General features: G+C 36.3%; 2 protein-coding genes across 3 annotated transcripts in view; both read left to right on the top strand.

Annotated features, from left to right (window-relative positions):
* pign (phosphatidylinositol glycan anchor biosynthesis, class N) overlaps positions 1-18,897 on the top strand; it is a 22,758-nt gene extending 3,861 nt beyond the window's left edge. The window contains exons 11-29 of the mRNA XM_055181436.2: positions 2,056-2,148; positions 2,236-2,291; positions 4,293-4,371; positions 4,455-4,637; positions 4,794-4,933; positions 5,516-5,615; positions 5,712-5,804; positions 5,877-5,968; positions 6,436-6,538; positions 11,927-12,035; positions 12,239-12,341; positions 14,471-14,573; positions 15,527-15,613; positions 15,703-15,758; positions 15,846-15,921; positions 16,156-16,229; positions 18,351-18,393; positions 18,484-18,536; positions 18,760-18,897. Of these exons, the coding sequence (XP_055037411.2) occupies positions 2,056-2,148; positions 2,236-2,291; positions 4,293-4,371; positions 4,455-4,637; positions 4,794-4,933; positions 5,516-5,615; positions 5,712-5,804; positions 5,877-5,968; positions 6,436-6,538; positions 11,927-12,035; positions 12,239-12,341; positions 14,471-14,573; positions 15,527-15,613; positions 15,703-15,758; positions 15,846-15,921; positions 16,156-16,229; positions 18,351-18,393; positions 18,484-18,536; positions 18,760-18,883 (1,767 nt within the window). The 3' untranslated portion in view covers positions 18,884-18,897. The remainder of the gene's footprint in view (positions 1-2,055; positions 2,149-2,235; positions 2,292-4,292; positions 4,372-4,454; positions 4,638-4,793; positions 4,934-5,515; positions 5,616-5,711; positions 5,805-5,876; positions 5,969-6,435; positions 6,539-11,926; positions 12,036-12,238; positions 12,342-14,470; positions 14,574-15,526; positions 15,614-15,702; positions 15,759-15,845; positions 15,922-16,155; positions 16,230-18,350; positions 18,394-18,483; positions 18,537-18,759) is intronic.
* Positions 18,787-26,632, top strand: gpr141 (G protein-coupled receptor 141). 2 transcript variants are annotated; one of them, XM_055181439.2, is made up of 3 exons: positions 18,787-18,925; positions 20,075-20,156; positions 23,857-26,631. In XM_055181439.2, exons 2-3 carry the CDS (start codon positions 20,102-20,104, stop codon positions 24,753-24,755), a joined length of 954 nt encoding a protein of 317 aa, XP_055037414.2. In that variant the 5' UTR covers positions 18,787-18,925; positions 20,075-20,101; the 3' UTR covers positions 24,756-26,631. The 2 variants fall into 2 exon arrangements, with proteins under 2 accessions (XP_055037414.2, XP_055037416.2); XM_055181441.2 differs by lacking the exons at positions 18,787-18,925; positions 20,075-20,156 and adding an exon at positions 21,635-21,700 and having other exon boundaries at positions 23,857-26,632.

Here is a 26,632-nt window from a genome sequence, read left to right as displayed (position 1 = left end):
ATGCGTTGTCCCAGAATCCACACATTTCTGTGTTATTATTGAAACAACACATTTTGTGTTACTTTTATCACAACTTGTGTTTTATTTAACACAAAATCAACACAAAATAACACATAATGTGTTAAAAGCATAAAAATGAAATGAAAACAATGTAAATGCTATTCATCAAAATTATATCAATATCGATTCATAATACAAGGATGGTTAGATGAAGGATCATGGATGGATAAATGAGTGGATATCTATCTATTATAGGCAAATATATAAACCATATCCACCTTTAGTATACAGAATTTTATAGAATTTTTTGTTTAAACAAAATTTTCTAGCAGGTGTTACAACAAACCCTCTGTTTGTTAAAATGAACCCCACCTATGGGGTAAGTTGTAAAATTCGCCTTCCTATCATTTTCTGTATAATTGTACAATAACGGTTGGGTCCCACAAAAATTTGTGTTCATTTATAACAGGGATGTGTGTGTTGATTGTGTTAAAAAAAGATTAATCTAACTTAAATATGTTTTGAACGATAGAGCCGAAGCCAAAAGGGAGAGTTTGTGCCTTGCTCTGTCAGTGTGTTAATGTAGACATAATATAGACTTTTGTGAGTAGACGCCACAGTTACGTGGTGGCAGAAAAACAATGGAAATGAATTACACACAAGTGAAACGGACAAGATTACTCACTAGAAAATGTCTCCTTGTCCTGTTGAGTGTCAGAATAGGAATGCCAAAAAAAGATGACCTTCATTTTTATAGTATACCGTCGTCGAAGACACCATTTGAAGATAAACGTAGGTGTTCTTGGTTGCAATAAGCCCTTAAACAGACAGACTGGAGTGATGAAATCATCTGGAAATCTTTTAATAATTAGAATAGAAAATAATTAGAGAAGATATCCGGTGTTCTGTCGAAGTCTGTTAACTTGGTGTGTTTCTTATAGCGTTTTCATCATGTTACGTTTATAATTTATTTAGAAGGATTAAAGATTTGAGTTCATAATATCAATAATATTACCATTTATTAAATATTACATTTTTTCTGTTTTCTATAACTTCTTTTTACCTTATATCTTAACCTATGTCTTCTTCCTGTTTGTTCTAAAATTATGATGTTTACATACTTAATAAATATAGCACACACACACATGATGTAAAGTGTTATTAATATATAAACAGGCCTATACAAATTAATTTGTATGTAAACATAATAGTTTTATAATAGTTTTAGAGCAAACACATAGGCTATAAATATAAGGAAGAAATAATAGAAAACATGAAAATAATGAAATATTTAATAAATGATATTATATAGAATACATGATAGTATTGCTCTTATATGTACTTTAGCGATTCATACGGTAAAAATAATTGATTTACCAATAAAGAACAATACATATACATTAAAAACATGCACACATATCAGTAGCCAAGCCATTTGAACTTTTAACCTATCTAAAAAAATAAACGTAATGTGGTGAAAATGCTATAAGAAACATTACACTAAAGAGAAACATAGGGGAAACTGACTTCTACAGAACACCGGATCTATTCATATCACAGTTTAACGCTAAAACACTTCACACCGCTATTGCAGAGCTGTCACTTTCTGCCACCAGTTGGGCTCCACCCACAAAAAAAAGTATTCTCTGTTTGCAAAAGCTCTATAGCTGCGCTACATTATAATGTGTTATACATAACAAGTGTTTATAGATGCCAACATGCAACGGCAAATGTTGTGTAATATACGCATCTAAGTGTTGCGATGGTTTTAAGTGCAACATTACGCATAAAATAATACTTTGTTGATAAATGTACAGTCAATACATTTACATCTGTCATTATGATTAGAGACATCATGTGCGTATAGTACAAGAGTTTAACAGTTGCTCGTTCAGTGTTTATATTCATACTGTATTAGAGCTGTGACTATAAGCTGTTGTGTGAACGGAATAGACCCTGTATAAATGTATATATACATGTGTGTATATATAGCTTGTGTCTGTCACCTTTTTTACCCCTGATGAGTTTGCACCCTTGTATTGTTGTTGTTTACAGGGAGTCTTGCCACTGAACTACCTTAATAACAGCCAGCACTTTAAGGCTGAGAGCATGTTTACCAATGCTGTTCAGATTTTGGAGCAGTTCAAGGTATTCCAGTTCTTCAGAAATGATTCTGTTCATGTGATTTGAATTGAATATGAATTTAATCAACAACCTTGTTTGTTATATCTAAAGGTGAAAATGACACAGAAGGAAGAAACAACACTATCATTTCTTTTTACACCTTATCAGTGAGTATAATCAAATTCTTAAAGTGTACACGTATCACGTTTATCTACATACATATCTACATACACCGCGGGCCCCATAGATATGTATAATAAAGGCTAGATGTGTTACGGCGGAGTCTCTAACGTCATCACCTGGCGGCCATCGACCACAGGGTGCTTGCTCACTCGTAGCATTGTGTTTTAATGATGCATGTACTTTTAAATGACCATAACTTGAACAATTTTCTACCAATTTTCAAATGGTTTGGTTTCTTACAAACGTTATTAACGTGCCTATTTCTGGATGGTTTAACATGATTCATGAAAATTATTTATTAAGTATGCAGTGTCATAGGTACATCTCTGACGTTTATAACAAACCAAACCATTTGAAAATCGGTAGAAAATTAAGCAAGTTATGGTCATTTAAATGTAAATGCATCATTAAAACACAATGCTACGAGTGAGCGAGCGCCCGGTGGTAGGATGGCCACCAAATGCGGACGTTTCACTCAATTGGCCAGCAGCGTGGTCGAGACATCTAGCCTTTATTATACATATCTATGGCGGGCCCACTTACATGAAAGTCGCCATTTTGCATCGCCATATTTCTACAGTAGCCCTAAATGGACAAACATCTTTAGGGCCCTATTTTAATGATCTAAGCGCATTGTCTAAAGCGCACGGTCTAAATGGGCGTGTCCGATGCCACGATGCTAATTTAACGACGGGAAAAATGGTTTGTGCACCGGCGCATGGTCGAAAAGGGTTGTTCATATTTTCCTAATGAGTAATGGGTGTGTTTTGGGCGTAAAGTGCAATAAACCAATGAGAGTCTTATCTCTCATCCCCTTTAAAAGCCAGTTGAGCTGGCGCTATGTCTAATCCCTATTTAGATGACGGACTTTGTAAACTGAAAAACTAAGCGGAGGAAGACGACCCCCAATTTAAGAATAATGTTAAAAATTGTGTTGTTTTCATTTTTATTGAAATTTTTAATTTTTGGTTTAAAAATTGGTTTAAAAGCCTGTTTTTTTCAGTCATAGGAGTACAAATAGCAAGCTTTTATTTGCTGTAAATGTATTGATATCCTACATAATTATTGTAATCTCATAAAATAATTTGTTAAAATGTTTTTCATTTCACCATATCCACAGGTACGGTGTCATCATATACAATAAATAAAAAATAAAAACATTTAAAAATAGATGCATTTGTTTAAAGAAAAGCATTCATTTACTTAGGCTACAGGTGAAGCAGCTCTTTGCGCTTTCTAACGTCTCATAATTAGTCCTCATTTATGTCCAAAAGACTCAATAATAATCTTTTACATTTAATCCTTTAATCTTTTATATTTAAAAGCGTTTTTGTGCTGCTGCGCATTCATGTATGTGATAAGCAAACCTGCGGTGTCGTCCTATTTATAGGCGCATAATTTACTGCGCTCTTTAAATAACAAAAAACATAAATAGCCTCAAAATAGCAACGTGCCAACAATGTGCCTGAAGTTAACACACCTCGTTTTCAGACCAGAACGCCCATGGGCGCAAAAGTGGGCGCAAATGCATTTGCTATTTACATTTTTTCATTCCATAAAAAATAACATTTAATACTAATTTTAAGCTGTGGAGGCCCCCATTATGTTTCACAGTGCATTCTGGGTCAATGAAGTGAATGGCTGTCGTGAATTATATTACTATAGTAAATACTATTAACACCACTCCCACCTTCTTACCTCTGAGATGTCTTTATTTTGATCATCTTTAATTTGTTTTCTATATGGCTTCTCATTTGTGTTGCTCTTTGGTTTAAATTGAAAGGGTCAAATAGAAAACATTGTTAATATTAAAAATATCAAGGTTATATTTTCACAGAATGTTCTTTACATGTAGAAAACGTTAAATCAGAAAAAACGAATTTAGCTGGGTTTTCACTAACTGGATGGATCACATATAACATGATCAATCCTGTAAATTGAAATAATCTTTGGTGACTTTGTGAAGTTGTGCTGTTTTTTTCTAGGCCCCTGACCGACTCTAAGCTGATGGATTTTGTTCATCACGCAAGAGATTTGATCCAGAAAGGACAGTTTGATGAGGCAGTGAGTGCTGACCCGTCAACAAAAATGAATCTCTTCTCTGTGTCTATCCACATCTTAATCTTGTTCTGTGTATCTTCCTCTAGATCCATTACTGTGAGGGTCTCATAGCTCAGGCCATGGACGGCTTGTCATATTATCACACATATGATCGTCTCTTCCTGGGCTGCAGTGTGGTTTTGGGTTTTATCGGTTGGACGTCTTACGTAGTTCTGTTTATCCTGAAAACTCATGCTAGCATACGCAAACTTCCGACAAACACAAACTTGGTAAGTCGGTAATGTTAACACATCAGACTGCCCCATGACAAGATGATTGTTATCATTAATAGTTAATTTTTCTATTGCCGTGAAATGACATTCAAAGCTATATATTTTTATGAAGTGTCACATCATGTGTGTGTCTGTGCTTGGCTGTGTTTGAAGATTGCAGAAAGAAGACTGGTCTTGAAGTTTCTATGTTTAGGCCTATTTGTGGCTTTGTTCCTTGTCATCCAATCCAGCCCCTGGACTTACTACATCTACTGCTTGCTTCCCGTGCCTGTGTGGTATGCTGTTGTAAAGGAGTAAGTTATTTATAACATCCATTACACAGGAGTTGAACCCACGACTTTATTGTTGCTAGCTCCATGTTACAATTAAGCTTAGAGAAAGCATAAAATAAAACGGTGACATGGTTTTCAATCGTTCCTTGCAAGTTGGTATCTTTCAAATTGGGCTTTTTTTTACTGAATACTGATAAAAACATATAGCTTGAATGCATTGTAAGTCACTTTGGATAAAAACGACTGCCAAATGCATCAATTTATGTAATTGAATGACAGAACCTTGCTATATAAATATTGCATATTTATTTTAGAGCTGGGCATAGATTAATCTAGATTAATCTCATACAAAATAAAAGTAATTTTTTGCATAATATATGCGTTTGTGCTGTGTGTAATAATTATGTATATATAAATACACACACATTCAAGTATGTATTTAAGATGTGTATATATATTTATTTATATTTTTATATATTTTATATATATGCAAAAACAAACTTTTATTTTGTATGCGATTAATCGCGATTAATCTTTTCACAGCCCTAATATTTATATGTTATTGAGTTAGATTTCATAGTTTGTATTTTTCCTCCAAAACAGATTTGAAACTTTTGCTGGTCTGATCCGATCCATTCCCTCACTACCGGTTAGCAAATGCATTGGGTATTTTTTGCTGGTGATGTTTGGAATTGAATTATTGGTAAGTGCTTGCTTAATTGCGGTATGTGTTAGACAATGAAATTTATTTGCGTTGTGTAGTTTGCTTCATTTCCCCTTTTTTGCTCTTGTTTTTTAGGTTGTGAGTTTTTTCTATCGAGGTATGTTGACATTAGGGCTGATCGTCCTGGCATTGTGGCCTGTGGCCTCTGGCTTGTATTTAAAAGCAAAGGTAGGGTCTATTTTGGTATGGGGTGTGATGTGTCTGTGGCTTGTTTTAAAATGATGTTTTTGTACACTGTAGTTTAGGTCACTGAGCTGGATGTTTAGCTGTCTCTGCTTGGCTCCATTTCCACTGTTGCCTGTTGTGGGACGGGAACCCAGCATCACATACGTGTAAGCACAATACACATTTTTTGTTTTCCCTTTATATGGTTACTGAAAGTCACATACTAAAAGTCAGGATGTTTCATGAGAATTTGTGTTCATTTTCTATCACTTTTACACACAGTGATTTGGTGATTTCATGCGTTTGGCACATTTATGCATTTGTGTTCCTGTAGCTCAGTGGTAGAGCATTGCATATGCTGTGCAAAAAGTTATGGCTTTGATCATCAGGGAACAAACATAATGATAAAATATATGCCTTGCAATGCACTGTAAGTCGATTTGGATTAAAGCATCTGCCAAATTTAAAAAATAAGCATCTTGCAATGCATTATAACATATACCGGTGCATTTTATCAGTATGTGTGTTTCCTGGGATCGAACCCATGAACTTTTGCACTGCTGGCGCAACCAATTTTAAATGATGCCGAGATTTTTAATCTAAAATAAAATGTTTAAATGTTTTTCCACTTTAGTATATGTGCTGGAGTGCTGACCCTCCTGACCTCTTCCACATACCTTTGGTCATCATGGAAACGCTCTCTACCGATCAGAGATCGTCTGCTGTTCGTCTGCCAGGTCATTTTTGCTCTGCAGGGATATTCTCTATTTTGTTTTATATAATAGGGCTTGTAGTGTGAATGTTTATAGCATCAGGCATTGTGCCGTATTACCATTTTAGGTGTGCATTATATTTGCCTGTAGTCAATTGGTGTGGTGTGAAAAATTGTTGGCCCCTCCAGATGTCACACTTTAATGCTTCAGATCACCCAAAAAATTTTAATATTAGTCAAAGATTACACAAGTGAATATAACATGCAGTTTTTATTATTAACAATAAACAAAGTCCAAAACTACACGACCCTGTGTAAAAACGTCTTTGCCCCAAAACCTAATAACTGCAATCAAACGTTTGCGAAAAGTTGCAATGAGTCTGTTACATTGATGTGAAGGCAAGGCAAGGCAAGGCAAGGCAAGTTTATTTGTATAGCACATTTCATACACAGAGGTCATTCAAAGTGCTTTACATAGAAATGAGAAAACAATATATAAAAGAGAAAAAAGAAAATGTAAAAATAATAGATACACAATAAAATCACAATAAAAACAAAGACAATTAAACAAAATAAATGTGATTTCAATAAAAACACTTTAAAATGTTAAAAAGAATAAAACAGAAGTAAAAGTGACTTGAGTTAAAAGTGCAGTCAGTGTGAAGCAGCACAGTGCTCATTCAGTAAATGCAGAGTTAAACAGATGTGTTCTTAATCTAGATTTAAAAGTGTTTACTGTTGAAGCACATCTGATCTCTTCTGGAAGCTGATTCCAGCTAGAGGTGGCATAATAACTAAATGCTGACGCACCTTGTTTTGAGTGAACCCTTGGTATTTCTAACTGACCTGATCCTAATGATCTGAGTAATCTTTTAGGTTTATATACAGTTAGCATATCTGTCATGTATTTGGGTCCTAAGCCATGAAGTGATTTATAAACGAGTAACAATACTTTAAAATCTATTCTAAATGTAACAGGAAGCCAGTGTAAGGACCTGAGGACTGGAGTAATGTGCTCAGATTTTTTGGTTCTGGTCAGAATTCTGGCAGCAGTGTTTTGTATGAGCTGCAGCTGTCTAATGGTCTTTTTGGGGATCCCCGTAAGAAGTCCATTGCAGTAATCCACCCTGCTGGTGATGAAAGCATGAACAAGTTTCTCTAAGTCCTGTCTTGATACAAAACAGCTAATTCTGGCAATATTTCTGAGATGGTAGTAAGCTGATTTGCTTATTGCTTTCACGTGACTACTGAAATTAAGGTCAGACTCTAAAATTACACCAAGATTTCTGACTTTATTTTGTGTCTTTAGACCCCTAGAGTCAAGGTATGTGTTAACTTTAAGAGTTTCATCTTTATTTCCAAATACAATGACTTCAGTTTTGTCTTTGTTTAACTGGAGGAAGTTTTGACGCATCCAACAGTTAATTTCATCAATGCATTTACATAGAGAGTCAATGGGGCTGTAGTCATTAGGTGACAGGGCTAAGTATATCTGGGTGTCATCTGCATAGCTGTGGTAAGCAATTTGGTTCTTTTTCATTATTTGACCCAGTGAGAGCATATACAAATTAAACAGAAGCGGTGCAAGAATTGAACCCTGTGGGACTCCACATGTCATGGATGTCCACTCAGATTTATGGTTACCTATGTTCACATAGTCCCTCTTCCTTCTAGGTATGATTTAAACCATTTGAGGACCATCCCAGAGAGCCCTACCCAGTTTTCCAGTCTATGTAAGAGTATGGTGTGATCTACTGTGTCAAAGGCAGCACTAAGATCTAGTAGCACCAGTACTGATCTTTTACCTGAATCAGAGTTTAAGCGAATATCATTTATTATCTTTATGAGCACTGTCTCTGCGCTGTGATGCTGACGGAAACCAGATTGAAAATTGTCCAGATGGCCATTTGAGTTTAAGAATTTGTTCAGCTGATTAAAAACAACCTTTTCAATGTTCTTGCCTATAAACGGAAGATTTGAGATTGGTCTGTAGTTGCTAAGTATGGTTTTGTCTAGGTTACTCTTTTTTAGGAGAGGCTTAACAACTGCTGTCTTTAATGACTCTGGGAAGGTGCCTGTGATCAGAGAGGTATTTACAATTTTTAAGAGGTCAGTTTCTAAGCAGTTAAGTACCTTTTTGAGAAAAGATGTGGGGAGCGTGTCAAGGCTGCTAGTTGATGCTTTAAGATGTTGTACTGTTTCTTCCAAGGTTTTTATATCAATTATGTCAAATTCTGAGAGAATGGCTAATTTCTGAGGTTGTTGCAATGATATCTGACTGGTCACAGTACAATATGAGGCCGTATTGATCGTCATTCTGATATTACTGATCTTCTCAGAGAAAAAGGTTGCAAACTCATTGCATTTGTTGTCAGAGAGCATTTCACTAGGAACTTGATTTGGGGGGTTTGTTAGTCTCTCTACAGTAGCAAAAAGAGTGTGAGTGTTGTTTATGTTTTTGTTTATAATGTTTGAAAAGAAGGTCTGTCTGGCTGTGCCTAGTTCTACATTGAAAGCACGAAGACTGTCCTTATAGATGCTATAATGTACTTCAAGTTTTGTTTTCCGCCACATACGTTCAGCTTTTCTGCATGTTCTTTTCATGCGCTGTACTGCTGTTGTGTTTCTCCAGGGTGCTTTACGTCTGCCAGTGATCACCCTGACCTTTACTGGAGCTATACCATCAATGGCATCTTTAACTTTTATGTTAAAGTTTTCAAGGAGAACATCAACAGAGTCTGCAGATATGTTTGGCAACATTGAAATAGCATTCATAAATACCTCACTGGTGTTCTCATTTATGAACCTTTTTTTAACATAGACAGATCTAGCATCAGTGGCAGGACAGATCAATAAATCAAAGTAAACACAGAAATGGTCAGATAGGGCTTCATCCTTGATTACAGTGGATGAAATGTTTAGACCCTTGCTAATGAGCAGATCAAGAGTGTGTCCCCGATTGTGTGTAGGACCTTGCACGTGCTGGGTCAGATCAAAAGTGTTTAAAACATTTAACAGTTCAATTGCAGTATTGTTTTCTGCATTGTCTATATGAATATTAAAATCTCCAGCAATAACAAAATAATCAAATTCAGAGGAAATTGTTGATAAAAGTTCTGTGAATTCATCAACAAATGCTGAGGTGTATTTGGGAGGTCTATAAATAATTGTAAACAGAATGCGTGGTGTACCTTTTAAAGCAATACACAAATATTCAAAAGACTGGTAATCACCAAGAAACACTTGCTTGCATTGAAAGGCATCTTTGAATAAAGCAGCTATATATAAGGAATATTGACCCACTCATCTTTGCAGAATTGTTGTAATTCAGCCACATTGGAGGGTTTTCGAGCATGAACCGCCTTTTTAAGGTCATGCCACAGCATCTCAATAGGATTGAGGTAAGGAGTTTGACTGGGCCACTCCAAGTTTTTCTTCAGCCATTCAGAGGTGGACTTGCTGGTGTGTTTTGGATCATTGTCCTGCTGCAGAACCCAAGTTCGCATCAACTTGAGGTCACGAACAGATGGTCTGACATTTTCCTTCAGGATTTTTTGGTAGACAGCAGAATTCATGGTTCCATTTATCACAGCAAGTCTTCCAGGTCCTAAAGCAGCAAAACAGCCCCAGACCTTCACACTACCACCACCATATTTTACTGTTAGTATGACGTCCTTTTTCTGAAATGCAGTGTTACTTTTATGCCAGACGTAATGGGACACACACCTTTCAAAAAGTTCAACTTTTGCTTTGTCAGTCCACAGAGTATTTTCCCAAAAGTCTTGGGGGTCATCAAGATGTTTTCTGGCAAAACTGAGACAAGCCTTTATGTTATTTTTGGTTTTCGTCTTGAAACTCTGCCATGCAGACATTTTGAGTCATTTTTTATGGTGGAGTCATGAACACTGACCTTAACTGAAGCAAGTCAAGCCTGCAGTTCTTTGGATGTTTTTGTGGGGTCTTTTGTGACTTCTTGGATTAGTTGTCGCTGCGCTCCTGGGGTAATTTTGGTCGGCTGGCCACTCCTGGAAAGGTTCTCCACTGTTCCATGCTTTTGCAATTTGTGGATAATGGCTCTTCTGAAGTCCCAACGGTTTATAAATGGCTTTGTAACCTTTTCCAGACTGATAGATCTCAATTACTTTCTTTCTCATTTGTTTCTGAATATCTTTGGATTTCGGCATGATGTGTAGCTTTTGAGGATCTTTTGGTCTACTTCACTTCTTCTTCTTCTTCTTTCTTTCTTTTATTGGCATATCGTCTACTTCACTTTGTCAGGCAGGTCCTATTTAAGTGATTTCTTGATTGCAAACAGGTGTGGCAGTAATCAGGCATGGGTGTGGCTAGAGAAACTGAACTCACTTGTGATAAACCACAGTTAAAGGGACACTCCACTTTTTTTTTGAAAATATACTCATTTTCCATCTCCCCTAGAGTTAAAGTTATAGCGGAGGATTTTCTCGAATTTTAGAAAAGAACCGCCTTCTCTACTTTAAAAAAAAATGCAATTGCGCAACACTCCTGATTGACAACTAGGAGGACCAATAGTCTTGATGATCCACCCGGAAAAAGAAAATCCTCCGCAATACCTTTAAACATTAGATTTTTTTCCATTTTGGAATCAATTCAGCTGATCTCCAGGTCTGGCGCTACCACTTTTAGCATAGCTTAGCATAATCCATTGAATCTGATTAGACCATTAGCATTGCGCTAAAAAATAAACAAAGAGTTTGGATATTTTTCCTTTTTAAAACTCTTCTGTAGTTACATCTTGTACTAAGACCGACAGAAAATTAAAAGTTGTGATTTTCTAGGCAGATATGGCTAGGAACTATACTCTCATTCTGGCGTAATAATCAAGGACGTTGCTGCTGTAACATGGCTGCAGCAGACGTAGTGATATTACGCACTGCCCGAAAATAGTCCCCTGCCATTTAAAGTTACTAAGCAGACTATTTTCGACTGGTAAAAATGAAATGTTATTAACTCTAGGGGAGCTGGAAATTAGCATATTTTCAAAAAAGTGGAGTGTTCCTTTAAGTTATGTTCTAATGGGGTGCAAACACTTTTTCACACAGGGCCATGTAGTTTTGGATTTTGTTTCTTGTTTTAATAAAAACTTTATTCAAAAACTGCATGTTGTGTTCACTTGTGTTACATTTTACTGATATTTACATTTGTTTGGTGATCTGAAACATTAAAGTGTGACTAATATGCAAAAACATAAGAAATCTGAAGGGAGACCAACAATTTTTCACACCACTGTATTTCTTACATAATGTATTACTGTATGGCATGCTCTTTATTAAAGCCCTAAATAACATGATCATTCTTAACTCATGAAAAGTTAAATGTGTTTTTGAATTTGTTCACTGACCGAATCTGACCTAAATCTTCTGTGTGATGTTTCCAGATCATGCAGGTGATTCTGTGTGCTTACGTCCTGACCAGCACCCATTCTAGTCTGCGACTGAAGCAGGGCCTGCCTCTCTTCAACCAGCTTGTTAGCTGGATTACGCTAGGTTTGTTTTCTCTATTAACACATTTTAATTTAGCAGACGCATTTATCCATAGTAACTTTCAAAGATTAGGAAACAACGTTTTCAACCTCAATGTTGTTGAGTCATGCATTTTTACTTCTTCTTTTCTTTCATCCTGTGTTTATGCGTTTCCTAATGTTCTTTCTTTATGCTGTTTCTAATATCTCTTTACTTTCATCTTTTAGTTTCCTCATTTTTCGTGCCGTTGCTGAACTCCACCAGGCTCTTTCACAGACTGTTAAGCATCCTGCTGTCCCTGGTGTGCGTCTATCTGCTCCTGAGCACAGGGTAAGATCTGCAAACCCCTTAGCCGTTTATCGGTTAGAGGAACAGTGCTAGGAAGTGGCATACAAAAAGACACCACAAAGTGCTTGCGTTATGCAACAGACACAATCTTCACGGGTACTGATCATATCTGGCCGTGTGTACGTGAAAACTTGTTGTTGTCAGGCACGGATTAAGGCGCGGGCCTATTGGGCACATGCCCTGGGCACTGCACCAGTAGGGGGCCCTGGCAAATTTACTGTGTGTACATTTTTCATATCATTTTTATTTTATTTCAATAATATGGCGCTAAATACAGTGTAATAAAGTATTTTTAATTAGTAAATAACAAATGCATTTTTAACAAATAAATAATCGTAATGCATTACATCACTGTTAAGACTGTTGGCAGTCAAGCATAAAAGAGGTTAGCTTACTCTTATGTCTCACATACTTCATTGTCTTTAACGGTCTAACTCTCGAAGAAACTGTATATCAATGATGTCGTGGAAGAGTTTTCCCAAAGGAAATCACAAAAGATTCCCATCAGCTAAGGTGCTGTTATTGCTGTCAGATGAGATTCTGTGAGTCTATACCTTAATACGTCATGTTTAAATGTTGTTTTCACAACTCTTAAGTAACTGAAATAAGTTCAGTGTCCTAGTTTAGAAAAATGCAGACGCCTTTCTGTACTGTGAGTGAGTTTAGATGAAATGCACGCTGTTTAAATTTCCCATGTAAAGGGCAGCATGTGTGGTGTATTTAATCCATTTCTTCTTATCTGAGGGACAGATTTTCAACATTGAGACTGAAAATTATTATACTTTAAATATAAAGTAAATAGTTTGTAAATTTTTACATGCTTTGTAGCGCAATTGTAAATCCTGTATGATGGTACAGATGCAACACTGTTGTCATGTGGTGTGGGGCATGTGAGACCTCCATGCCCAGGGCACATCAAAGTTATAATCTGTCCCTGCTTGTAGCATAGGGGTGCGCGGGGCAAAAACTAACGCGGGTTAGTTGTAACAAGGACTGTTTACATTGTTGCACAAGGTTGAGCGTTTTGGTTTTCCAGTATTTTTTTCACGCTGCCAAAAGATGATCTCCTGCAAATTATTGGAAATGTATAATGTTTTTCCATAGAGTTATTGATGAACGAGTGTTTTGGTGGCATGTAAGTAAATTTTTTTGTCATATGTTTTTTTTTTTCGGGTTCTACGTTGGATGTGTAAGATACCAAAACCAGTGCTATGTCATCATTAATCAGTGTCTTGTTGACTAAAACATATCATCTTTTGGTGGGCTTCAAAATATTTTGACCCAACGCTGTGTTACAACTAACCCCTCAGCACCCTATAAAAACCGCTAACGTTAGCGTAATTCTTGCCGTTGTTTTAAATAGGCTACACACGGATGATTGCTGGCTGCCAACAAAATAAATGCCTGTCTTATCAAAAATCGTGTGTCAAATTTATTTTTGTTCATATCTTTAATATTGATTGAATAAGGTCACCTGAAAGATTGAAATCATAATGAAATCATTGGCTAAAATCAGACTTTGATGCTCATTATCTCAGAATTTGATTTTGAAACTGTAGTATGGTTCTTACAGACTGGGTCACATATCAAATCCAGTGGGTATCCAGTGTGGATACCTGTCCATTATAGACAGATATATAAACAATATCCACTTCAAGTATATAGACAAAATAGTATTGAAATATTTGCCTGCAAACTTAATTTTAAGCAAATGTTATAACTAACCCCCTGCCTCTTACAATTAACCCCACTTATGGGGTAAGTTGTAACATTTGCACTTCTGTCACGTTTGGTGTAATTGTCCAAGAATGGTAAATACTAGAAACAACCTTAATGTTCATTTGTAGCAGAGATGTGTGTGTTGCTTGTGTAAAAATATAATTAATCACACTCAAATATTTTTTGAATGATTGAGCCAAAATCAAAAAAACTCTGTTCGTGACTGTTTAGTAAAGGTTCATCACACTGATTCAACAAACTCCAACCAACACCAACATCTTGGTGTTGTATGTTGGATCACTGTGACTTACTGAGGTTTGCTGGTGTTGGTTGTTCATTGGATCAGTGTGAATTTGACATAACAGGTGCCGTTTGGTTTCTGTTTGTTTCAGGTACGAGGCTCTCTTCCCTCCAGTGCTGTCGTGGCTTATGTTTGCATGGATCAATATCGAGCAGGAAGCCATGAACACTCACAGAGGATCAAACAGGGCTGAGGTAATGTCAGCTAGTAAAACATGACACTAGCATGGGTTCAATTTTCATATAAAACCCAAAGATATTAAATATAACAAGATTGAGCACTCTTAATTACTATATAGAGGACAATGCAACGCCCAACATGGCTGCTCTGGTGACGGAAGTATCGCCTTACCGCCAAAGCAAGTGTTGTTGTTTTTTTTTTTTAGTGCACTATAGGCTTATGAAACAAGAGTTAAGGTACAATGATCTCGCGTTTAATTGTTGGCCAGAAATATTTCATTTTGTGATTTTGGAGATATCTGTCTTTCCCCATTCAAGTATGTTTTAGTCTTGCATGACTGAAGTAACTGTACACAGGCATTGCAAACATGGCTGCCTAGTGGTGTGACTTTACTAAAGGAACACACATCATAAAGCTGTACCTTGAATGATCTGTAATTGTACATTTACACGGGATAGAAGCGTTGACACTTGATGGAAGGCTTGTCTGAAGCGTGGCCGACAGCCAATCCCAGTGGCCACTACACATGCTCCGGTCTTACATAAACGTAATTGGCTAGCCTTGCCTAGGTTATTTGCATAAGGCAATCTGATTGGCTGACGCACGCATTGCCACTTGAAAAGTTGAGAAATGTTCAACTTCCGCGAACAACTGCAGTGACGGCAATTCAGTTTGGCAACGCTTGACGTCACCCATTAAAAGTGAATGGGAAGCGTTCAAGCTTATGCCCTGTGTGAACTTACCGTAAGTGTCTGCAAAATGCATAAAGTAAAAAAGATGAAAATTCCCATGAGACATCTGCTCTTCACTAGGGACTTTCTCTTTAAACTCTGCAGGATGTTGTACTGTGAAATGTTTTCCTTTTCCTCTTTTCATTAGTGAATAAAGCTATTTTCTGTAAACTTGTCTTATTTTACCACTTTAAGAACAGACAGACCGCTAACATTAATCATTTCTGTTTCTCCAGCTCTCCAGCATTGATTTTGCTGAAAGTATCGACATTACCAAAATCAGGCAGCTGAGACTGGATGACATTCGGCGATCTTACTTTTTTGTATCTTTCGAAATACAGAAATAGGTTTAGTTTATTACATATATTTTACATTTCTGTTTACAAATGTGGTTCCTTAACACTTTAATAAGGTGTTTTTCATAGTAATTGCATTCTTTGGCTGTGGAAACATTGCGTCCATCAACAGGTAAGCGGTCAGTAGTAGTGGTTTTAAAGGATATCAGTGCTATAAAATAGGATTGGACTGTAAATATGCCATTATCTTCCCTCAAAGCTTTGATCCAGCCTCTGTATATTGCTTTCTCACCGTCTTCAATCCTTTCATCATGGGTGGACTTCTAATGTGGAAGGTATTGCATTTCACACACATGCTAAACTTTTTAATTAAAACATTTTTAATGAAAAGAACGGTAATCGGTTGGAATCATGCAAGGAAAAACTAGATTAACTGTTTGCCACATAAAGCAAGTTTCACATACTTACCTGTAGTTTTAAATGATTTCAGATACGTATGTATATTTGTGGCCCGTGTTTAATATACTGTATATTTACTCTATGCTTTCCTCCACTGTGTCTTTTTTCAGGTTTTAATTCCATTTATACTTGTGATGTGCACATTTGAAAGCATACAAGTGTCAACGCGGCTCTCATCACGAAGGTATTTAACATTGCAGTATAGCAGAAACTGTTAACACCTTTTTTAAGGTGTTGCATTTTGGCTTTGACTGATAGTAAAACAACTTTCAACTTTGATATAGTGACCACAAAACAAAAGTGATAAGTCGCACAGGTGTGTTTGTAGCAACAGCCAACAATACTTTTTATGGGTCAAAATAATATTTTTTTATTTAAAAAATCATTAGGATATTAAAGGTGGAGTGTGTCAATTTTAACGGCATCATTTAGTAGTGAGATTTTGATATTGCAACCAACAGCTCACCCCTCAATTTTAAAACGCATATGGTAGCTACCACAGGACAAACATGTTGTAATCTGAGAAAATGTAGCACTGTAGAATGGTTTGTCCGTTAAGGGCTCCTCTAGAAACATGTTGGAGACTTTCAAGTAAGGTGACCCGCGGTGTATGTAGATAAAAACGTCTCATTTTGAGGTAATAATATTAATACCGTTTATTATTTAAGGTCTTTATACATCACTGATAATATAGTTATGTACACTCACCTAAAGGATTATTAGGAACACCATACTAATACTGTGTTTGACCCCCTTTCACCTTCAGAACTGCCTTAATTCTACATGGCATTGAATCAACAAGGTGCTGAAAGCATTCTTTAGAAATCTTGGCTCATATTGATAAGATAGCATCTTGCAGTTGATGGAGATTTGTGGGATGCACATCCAGGGCACAAGTATGCTGTATTGGGTTGAGATCTGGTGACTGTGGGGGCCATTTTAGTACAGTGAACTCATTGTCATGTTCAAGAAACCAATTTGAAATGATTTGAGCTTTGTGACATGATGCATTATCCTGCTGGAAGTAGTCATCAGAGGATGGGTACATGGTCATTAAGGGATGGGCATAGTCAGAAACAATGCTTAGGTAGGTTGTGGCATTTAAATGATGCCCAATTGGCACTATGGGGCCTAAAGTGTGCCAAGAAAACTCCCCCACACCATTACACCACCACCACCAGCCTGCACAGTGGTAACAAGGCATGATGGATACATGTTCTCATTCTGTTTATGCCAAATTCTGACCATCTGAATGTCTCAACAGAAATTGAGACTCATCAAACCAGGCAACATTTTTCCAGTCTTCAACTGTCTAATTTTGGTGAGCTCGTGCAAATTTTAGCCTCTTTTTCTTATTTGTAGTGATAGAGAGATGAGTGGTACCCGGTGGGGTCTTCTGCTGTTGTAGCCCATCCGCCTCAAGGTTATGCGTGTTGCGGCTTCAGAAATGCTTTGCTGCATACCTCGGTTGTAACGAGTGGTTATTTCAGTCAAAGTTGCTTTTCTATCAGCTTGAATCAGTCGGCCCATTCTCCTCTGACTTCTAGCATCAACAAGGCATTTTCGCCCACAGGACTGCCGCATACTGGATGTCTTTCCCTTTTCACACCATTCTTTGTAATGGTTGTGCGTGAAAATCCCTGTAACTGAGCAGATTGTGAAATACTCAGACCGGCCCGTCTGGCACCAACAACCATGCCACGCTCAAAATTGCTTAAATCACCTTTCTTTCCCATTCTGACATTCAGTTTGGAGTTCTGGAGATTGTCTTGACCAGGACCACACCCCTAAATGCATTGAAGCAACTGCCATCTGATTGGTTGATTAGATAATTGCATTAATGAGAAATTGAACAGGTGTTCTTAATAATCCTTTAGGTGAGTGTACACAGGTTCACACTTTTTACGTCAGTGACAATTACATAGGAAAGTTTTTTTTTCTCTTGATCGGATAGACATTTTTTTAGACTCCAATCTAACATTTATAAGAAACGCCCATGTAATGAGAACATATTGGCTATCTTCTATATTTATAAAGTGTGGTTGAGCCCCTGTGAATGTATGCTTGTGTGGTTTCATTATGTTTTTGTTTGGAAGATAAAACTCACCAAATTTATCGCATGAGCGTTTCGAACGAGATGTGTCAAACCAACATGCAAAACTACTACTAAAGGAAACGACTCTGAGATAAAGCTCTTTACTGTGTGATATTGAGCCTGTTCTTCTCTGTGTATAACTCCAGCTGTATTATTTTATTGTTGCATTAATATACTGTAACTCTTACCTCTGTATTTGTTTTATTGTAGCCTTTTCCTTGTAGTGCTGGTCATTTCAGACTTGATGGCCCTGGTAAGATCACAACTAGTACTTTGTGCTAAAAAACAAACACCAGAAAATATCTATTTTATTTCACTTTTCATAATGTTTTTATTCTTGCAGCATTTCTTCTTCTTGGTAAAGGATTATGGAAGCTGGCTTGACATAGGCACTAGGTGGGTTAACCAATGAGACATCAGATCTTATGTAGGATGATTTAATATAAAAAACAATTAATCACAAAACAATCACTTTAGCTTAACGGTGCACCAAGATCATTTAAAAAGATTCATTCTCACATTTAGTTTGTATTTGTTAAGTGTGAGATTATGATCATTTATCTTTATATCTTTAACCGCTCAGATGAATTGTCTGACTGTGTTTCTTTTTTTGTCGCAGTATTAGTCACTATGTCATCGTAATGTCCATGACCATCTTTCTCATGTTACTGAGCATAATGACCCATATCTTGACCTCCAAGCAAATCTTCATCGGACGGAAAAGAAAGATGCACCTCAGATGACAGTTTACTCGGACATCTCATAGTCCTACTAATCTTTACAAGGTGCAAAACAAATACAAACACACCAAAAGTGTACCAGCACACCAACAGGACTGATGCTCGTTCTTTTCGTAAAGCCGTTTGCTTGTGTTTCCTAATATTACACAAGATTTATGACTTGCATCTGGTAAGAGGAAGACTGTGTCTTCTGGGTGAATTAAATTTATATAAGAAAATCTGTTTTTAGTGGTCAAAAATGCCATTGAAAGTTAACACATTTTAAAACAAAAAGACATTTTTATTTGTGTAAAATTAAATATACTAAAGATGTGCCATACTGATAAACAAGCCCGATAAACAAATATAGTTACCCCTAATATAGGTATGTTTGTTTTGTGACGTTATTCCTGTAGGAAATGCAAATACTGATCAAAATTTTTAAATACCATAAACCTATGCAAAAACAATGTGAGTTACTTTGCATTAAAGTCCCTGCCAAAGGTGTCAAATTAAATGTGGCATTTGGAAAAAAACCACCTTGGTGCAGTTGATATGTCTGTGGTTATCTGTTTCCTTTAAAAAATGTGATGGTACTTACCACAACACATTGCACCTGCATGACATACAGATCACACCTTTTTTAATTTATGTTCCAGTATCCTTTATTTTCCACTTCAAACACATATTAAAACGTATTTGAAAGAGAGATGTGGGTTAAAGAGAAAAAAAGCGTTCCCGTTGCTGTGTACTGTACTGTGTGTATTATACTGTAATGTACTGTATTGACGATTAATGCCAAATGTGTTAAATTTTACTGTTTGGGTGGGTTTTGTGTTCAATATAATAGTTTATTTTAAATTACTCTCAAACAATTATTTATGCATTTAAAATAAAAATTGCTTAAATAAAGCTGATGTCATGCCCTATTATTAAGATTAGAAAAACAATATTCAGAAGAAGCACAAAAGAGCAGTCAATTCTGTCATTAACTTCTGTTACCAATGTAAGTAAACAGCTAAAACCATGTCGTTTCAGCTAAAAGCAGAATCATATATCAAATAGAGAATAAACAATTCAATTCGACTGTTATCTGCAGTATTTAAACCAGAGTGAAATGTGTGAGTGTTATTTGAATGCTATTTGAGGTTGGCTACCAAACCTGAGTTGTCAGAGTTTAAATCATGAAACGCCTCTTTGCATGCTCTAAAATAGCACTTGCAGACCTGAGTGGAGAGGCAGATGCAGCAGACACAACCACCAAACTTCCTTGTCGAACTTCTGCTTTCTTTTCAGGGTATGTAAGCTTGCATTTCTCTTTGTCACTTTGTTAAGGAAATCTACCATTCTCACTTTTCTTCATGGCTTTGAGAAAGAGAGTAAAAATAACGTGTTACTGGTAATACTTTGCAATAAGGATGTGTTTGTGAACATATGCATACTAGCTAGCATGACCAAACAATGCGTACACCATTTATAAAGATTAGTTCATGTTCAGCATTTGCTAATGTATTTTTAATTGCACAATGAACTAACGCGAACAATTGAGTTGGTATTACCAAACATTAACAACAAAGATTAATAAGTACTGAAAATCTATAAAGCTCATAGTTAGTTAGTTAGGTAAAGCATTCACTGTAGTATTTACTTTAGTGCTTTGTGAAATAGTAATTAATTAACTTTGTTAATGTATACTACAGTAATGTGTAGTATTATTGCAGCTATAGAGAATTGATCAACTAAATACTGTAGTATACCTTAATATTTATGTGGCAAAGATCAAAAACACCACAGTGTCTAGGACAGGGGTCTCCAACCTTTTTGTGAGAAAGGGCTACCGCCTACCACAATGGAAAAAACAATTTGCACGTGTAACTTTTTTGATATAGTCCACTTAAAACTGTATTGTTTTACTTGATTTTATTTTTTACTTGTATGTTTTATCATTGTTTAAAATGTTAACACACATAAAAGAAGCTAAATATGTTATATATAAATACTAAAATTGAGGCTTTTTAATAGAATGTGGCTACTCATAGACTCTGTTCGGGGAACTGGTGCCCGCGGACACCATGTTGGAGACCACTGATCTAGAAACTGCACTACAATTTACTAATAAATGGTTCGGTGACAAAAATAGTTTGGCAAGATGAGAAATTCAAAAATCTTTAAAAAAAAACTTTAAAAGTTTTAAAAGCATGCATCAGGTTTATTTCAATGCACATAGTGTATTTATGTTAATTTTATGCAATAAAAAATATAATTTGCACCATTTTTATAAAAGTTAAGACTGAATGGACCTGAAAATGTCAAATGGTGTAACCGGCAATTGTGCCAAAGAATGAGAAACATTAAATATTTTATACACCTTGATGGCATGTAAGCAAAATCATTTTAAAATATAATTTTATTAGTTATTTCTAAATGTAAATTTTTAAGGGATAATTCACCTTAAAATGAAAATTCTGTAATCATTTACTCATCCTCATGTTGTTCTAAACCTTACGGAATTTCTTTTTTCTGATGAACACAAAAAAATATATTTTGAGAAATGATGGGAAACACACATCAGATAGTGACCATAGACTTCCATAGTAGGAATAAAAAATATGATGGAATTTAATGGGTACTGTGAACTGTGTGCTTACCATCATTTATCAAAATATTTTACTTCATCATTTATCACAATAGTTCCAAAATATTTTTTTCCTACTATGGAAGTCAAAAGTCACTATCTGCTGTGTGTTAACCATCATTTCTCAATATCTTCTTTTGAAGAAATTCATACAGGTTTAAAACAACACGAGGATGAGAAAATGATGACAGAATTTTCATTTTAAGGTGAATTATCCCTTAAATGCTTTTTGTAATATTTCTCCTGACATATGCTGAAAACAGCTCTGTTTTCTAAATAATCTTTAACAAATGTATATAAAAAAGTCATATTACACTAAACTAGATGATTATATTTTATTCCACACATTTTTATTAACATATTTATATTTTCATTTAAAAAAAATACTAGTTACACCAATTGACTCAGATCGGTTACACCACATTGACGTTTTTGCAATTACCCACCAAATATTCTGTCAAATTGAAATAAAACCAGAAATTTTAGAACAACAAGAGAATGTATGCAAGTAATCTGCAAATTTATTTTGAAATGTTAACCCTTTTACATTTAATTGAACCATACGAACACAAAAAAATTAACGTCACGTCATTGACCCAAATACTAAAGTATACAGTATCCTGTAGTATCATCTATAATCAGAATACTTGTGTACTGTATTTATTATAATAAACTGTTGTACAGTTCTTTGATACAAATACTGTGCAATTTTATTAAACACTAGACAATAACTTAGAACTGTACTACAGTTGACTACAAAAATACTAAAATACACTGTAGTATTCTGTATTATCAACTATAGTGAATTGATAAAAAGCTAGTATACTTTAATATTCACTATGCAGAGGTAAAAATAATTCTGTAATTCAATTTTATTTTAATTTATTTATAGCTCTTTTCACAATCGTTTCATTGTTTCAAAGCAGCTTTGCATTAATAAATGCAGGAGAAAACAAAAAAATAAGGAGCGGAGTATAGCGGCTTAGATTAAACCGTACTAGCAAGCGTATAATAATGTAACGTATAGACAAGAGTGCTAAGTTAAGCCAATGTCAGCTGACTCCCTAGGGGTTGATAAAACCTCCTAGGAGAAAAAAAACTCCTGGCTTTTTAGGGGCCAGTCACACCAAAAGCGTTGATGGCAGTTGCAGGCGCCTTTTTTGAATGATATTCTATGGGCAGGGCGCGTTTGCGCGCTGTTTATGCGCGGCAAGCGCCTTGCGGTTTTTTGCCGCCTTCCGCGCACACGTTTTTTGAAGGAGCGCTGAGAGTGGAGAACCGCCCGACGTCATTTGCGTCTTTCCATTGTCCAATCGAATGAGTGGAGAGGCGGGCCTGGTGAGGGAAGTTTACAGTTGCTTTGAAGAACCAGACTCCACTGGCTCACTCTCTCCTGCTTGTTTGTGCACATCTAACCCTCAAACAAGGTCAGAGCAAACGCCCTCTTTTTAAAGTTTCTGCTAATATGACAGCAAAAGAGTGCTCACGCTTCAATATTTGATTGACAAGGCAACTGACTCTGTGGTTGCTTAGCAATATGAAAAGCCGCGTCGCACTGCTTTTTTTTTTTAAAGACAGTGCGTCGCGCCTTGCGTTTGCCAGTGTTTAAATCGCTTTTGGTGTGACTGGCCCCTTAGTCAGGAGGAAAAAGTCCTAGGAAGGCAGGCTAACTATTGCGGCATAAGTATATTACCCAGACGAGTTATGTGAATGCTTTGTTTCGGACAAGCTAACTATTGCGGGATAAGTACATTTACCAGACAAATTATGTGAATGCTTTGTTAAAGTTATAACAAATGAGAGCTCAGATGCAAAAAAGTGCACACAAGACAAATTGGATCAAAAAACGACCGTGAATCACATTCAAACTTGAGTTTCTTCATTTTTTCATTCTGACTTTCATTACTGGCAATGTTTCTAGTTGCATCATTAATGATTTTGCATGTCTTTTCCAAAGAAGTATATGTTTTTTCAGAAGTAGAGTTTTTTTGCCAAATAAGCTTACAACATGGACAAAAGTCAAATTTGTTAATTAACAATGAAATGACTAAAGTGAATTTGTGAATAAAATTTCAATTACTGACTAATAACATTGGCATTAAAGTGAAATTGCTGAGCATACGAGTCTGATAATTTTTTTTACTATTACTATTTTACAAGAAAACATGGCAGATCCACAGGGTTTTGCATCTGAACTCTTCAAATAATGTAAAGTGTGTATTCTGTAGTGTCAACTATGATGAATTGATAAACTGTTGTACTTTCCTATGGTAAGCTCAAAAACACTACAGATTTGTACTACAGTTTACTGTAATAAACATTAAAGTATACTACACTATTTTTCATCATTTTTTCCCAATAGGGACCACAATGAACACCACTATGACTCCGAACACCACTATGACTCCCAACACCACCAACATGACCACCAGCCATCTGTCGGAGCCCTTCAGAATCGCCCTGATCACCATCTACAGCCTCGTGCTGCTGGTGGGCACCACGGGTTTAACCTTGATGATGAGTTTGTTAAAAAGCAACATTCGTTCCATAACCACCATCGCTTTCCTCAACCTGATAGTCGCACACTTTATGTTTCTGCTCACTGTACCCTTCAGATTGTACTACTTCATACAAAAAAGTTGGAATCTGCCCCACGGCTTATGCAAAGCGGTCAGTGCCATGGTCCACATTCACATGTACGTGGTGTTCCTGATATACGCCATCGTCCTCATGATACGTTTCCTCCAGTATTACAAGAAGACCAAGCGCACAGAGTTTTATCGACGGCTGCATGCGCTGGGCGCGAGTGCAGCGTTATGGTTTGTCTTGTTACTGGTCATGGTGCCTATCGTGCTAACCCAGTATGGTAAAAATAATAATAACACGTCGTATGAAGAGTGCTTCAACTTTGACAATGAATTGGAGAATCCCACCATCTACGCTCTAAATGTGATCTTATGCATGGTTGTTGTGGTCATCTCGTGCGTTCAGGCCTGTGTCCAGACGATCATTCTGACATCACTGATACGCAAGTACGGACCTAGCAGTCGCTTCCAGCAGGAGTTCTGGGTCCAAATGAAAAACTTTTGCTTTGTACTCATCATGCTCATCTGCTTAATGCCTTATCACCTGTTTAGGATATACTATCTAAGAAACACTACGATGCTGCACAATGCAAACGAGGTGTTTTTGGCTATCACAGGACTCACGTGTTTGGACATGTTGACGTTCACGGGGAGGGGCGCGTGCAAGTTGTGCTGAACCTGAAACACTATTACAGGGCCGTACTGCACTTTGGTGCTTTATAGACGGTTAGCACGGATCTGAGGCTGAAACACTGGACTGGGAGATAAGTGTTAAAAATTTAGTAGATGGGATCATTTTCATTTCCTGGTGATAAATCCTTCAAATGGTAGAGTATTGTGTATTGTGTTTAACAAAAGTTCATGACATGTACGTTTTGTCCAACAAGATAATCTTTACAAATGAACACAACTTTTATGAATGTTGAAGTCTAAATGCATTTAATAGATAAAAAAATACCTCATTTAGAATTTAAGATTCATAAAAAGTCATGTTTATTTGTGATTATCTTTTTAACTTTTGATAAACACCGAGCTTATTTTCTTTGCGATAATCCAAAAGTATATGGGAAAAATAATGGGCTGTTTAGTGAGGGAACCAGTGTCCTGCTAACTTTTGGGGTTGGACTACAAAAAAAATGTCATCCGTGCAGCACTCTATTCCAATGTCAAACTTTGAAAATGTTATGCATCCATTCGTACCTCATTTCACCATATGTGTTACAGTGACAGAAAGTGTAAATAGTCATTTCATCATTTGAGGTAAATGTGAAAAATATTGTTAAAGGGAATGAAAAACTCCTAAATTGTAGTATAAAAAGTCCCAGAAGCCAAGAAAGATTTGCATGCCCTGGTGCCAGAAAGTTTGAACCCCGCACTTTTTTTCTTTTGCACATGCCTATACGCTATTTACTTCCGATGGACATCGGATAATTAATGTAATCTTTTTTTCAGGGCTCCAGACTAACTGGCCCCCAACTGAAAAATTTAGGGGGCGCAACCAGAAAATGTAGGGGCACACATCGTAAATCAACATGCTAACCAAATATTCACATTTCTACTAATTTCCACTGTATTACTAATAAATACTTTAATGATAGATGCAGAAAGTACAATGTGCTGTTTGAAATTCATTGTCACATCACAAAAAAGATCAAATTTACTGGTCGCACATGTGCGACTGGATGTAAAATTCAGTGGCACACTCTGAAATTTTGGTGGCAAAATGCCCCCATTTGGTGGCAGTCTGGAGCCCTGTTTTTAAAGTTAATTCTTTTATTTTTATGCATCAATATAGATTCGTTCAAATCAGCATCACAGTGCATCATAAAAATCTCGGAAATTGTGCAAATGTAGATCATTGTAGATGTTTAATTACTACGAGAGCTTAATAACCTTATTTTTGTGAAAACCGACATTTCTTCCATTGTTTTGCCTGTCTTAATTAACCTGTGCGCATTCTGACTCATTTTGCATGGTCACATATGGGGAGAATTCCAGTTGGAAGTGAGTATCCCTATACCTTATATTACCTTCAAAGATCAGAGCTGTGCAATTGTGTCTCAATGTGTGGGCGCTAAAAATAGAGCAATAAAAACTACAGCGTTTTCTCTTAATCTGGAGTGAGGGTTTATGGGGCACCCCCTTCCCAAAGTGCCCTCCAAGGGCCCAAAAACGTAGTTTGGAATTCGTCCATGTTCTTTCTCGCCAGGCTTGGCTGTGCAGGAGCTATACTAGGTTTTTCATTTTAGCTGGACTTTTATTAGGGGATGATTGTTTTTTAAATAATATGATTGTATTTTATACTAATGTTAATGCAGTTTCCACTGTATTAAAAATATGTGTATAACATTTGTGTACATTTACTTTTGTGTACCCACTGCCTAATATATTCTGTGCATGACTGCATTTTCATCTAACGCCACACCCACAATATGTTTTTAATTAAATGAACATAATTTGACTGCATGATATTGTTTTAAAATATGTCTTCAACTATTGTGTGAGGAACTGAAGATAAACAAGGGATGATTTTTTTATAATAAAAATAATGAT

The sequence above is a fragment of the Misgurnus anguillicaudatus genome, chromosome 25 (assembly GCF_027580225.2).
Source record: "Misgurnus anguillicaudatus chromosome 25, ASM2758022v2, whole genome shotgun sequence".
Lineage (NCBI taxonomy): Eukaryota > Metazoa > Chordata > Actinopteri > Cypriniformes > Cobitidae > Misgurnus > Misgurnus anguillicaudatus.
This window is presented reverse-complemented; position numbering and strand designations above follow the sequence as displayed.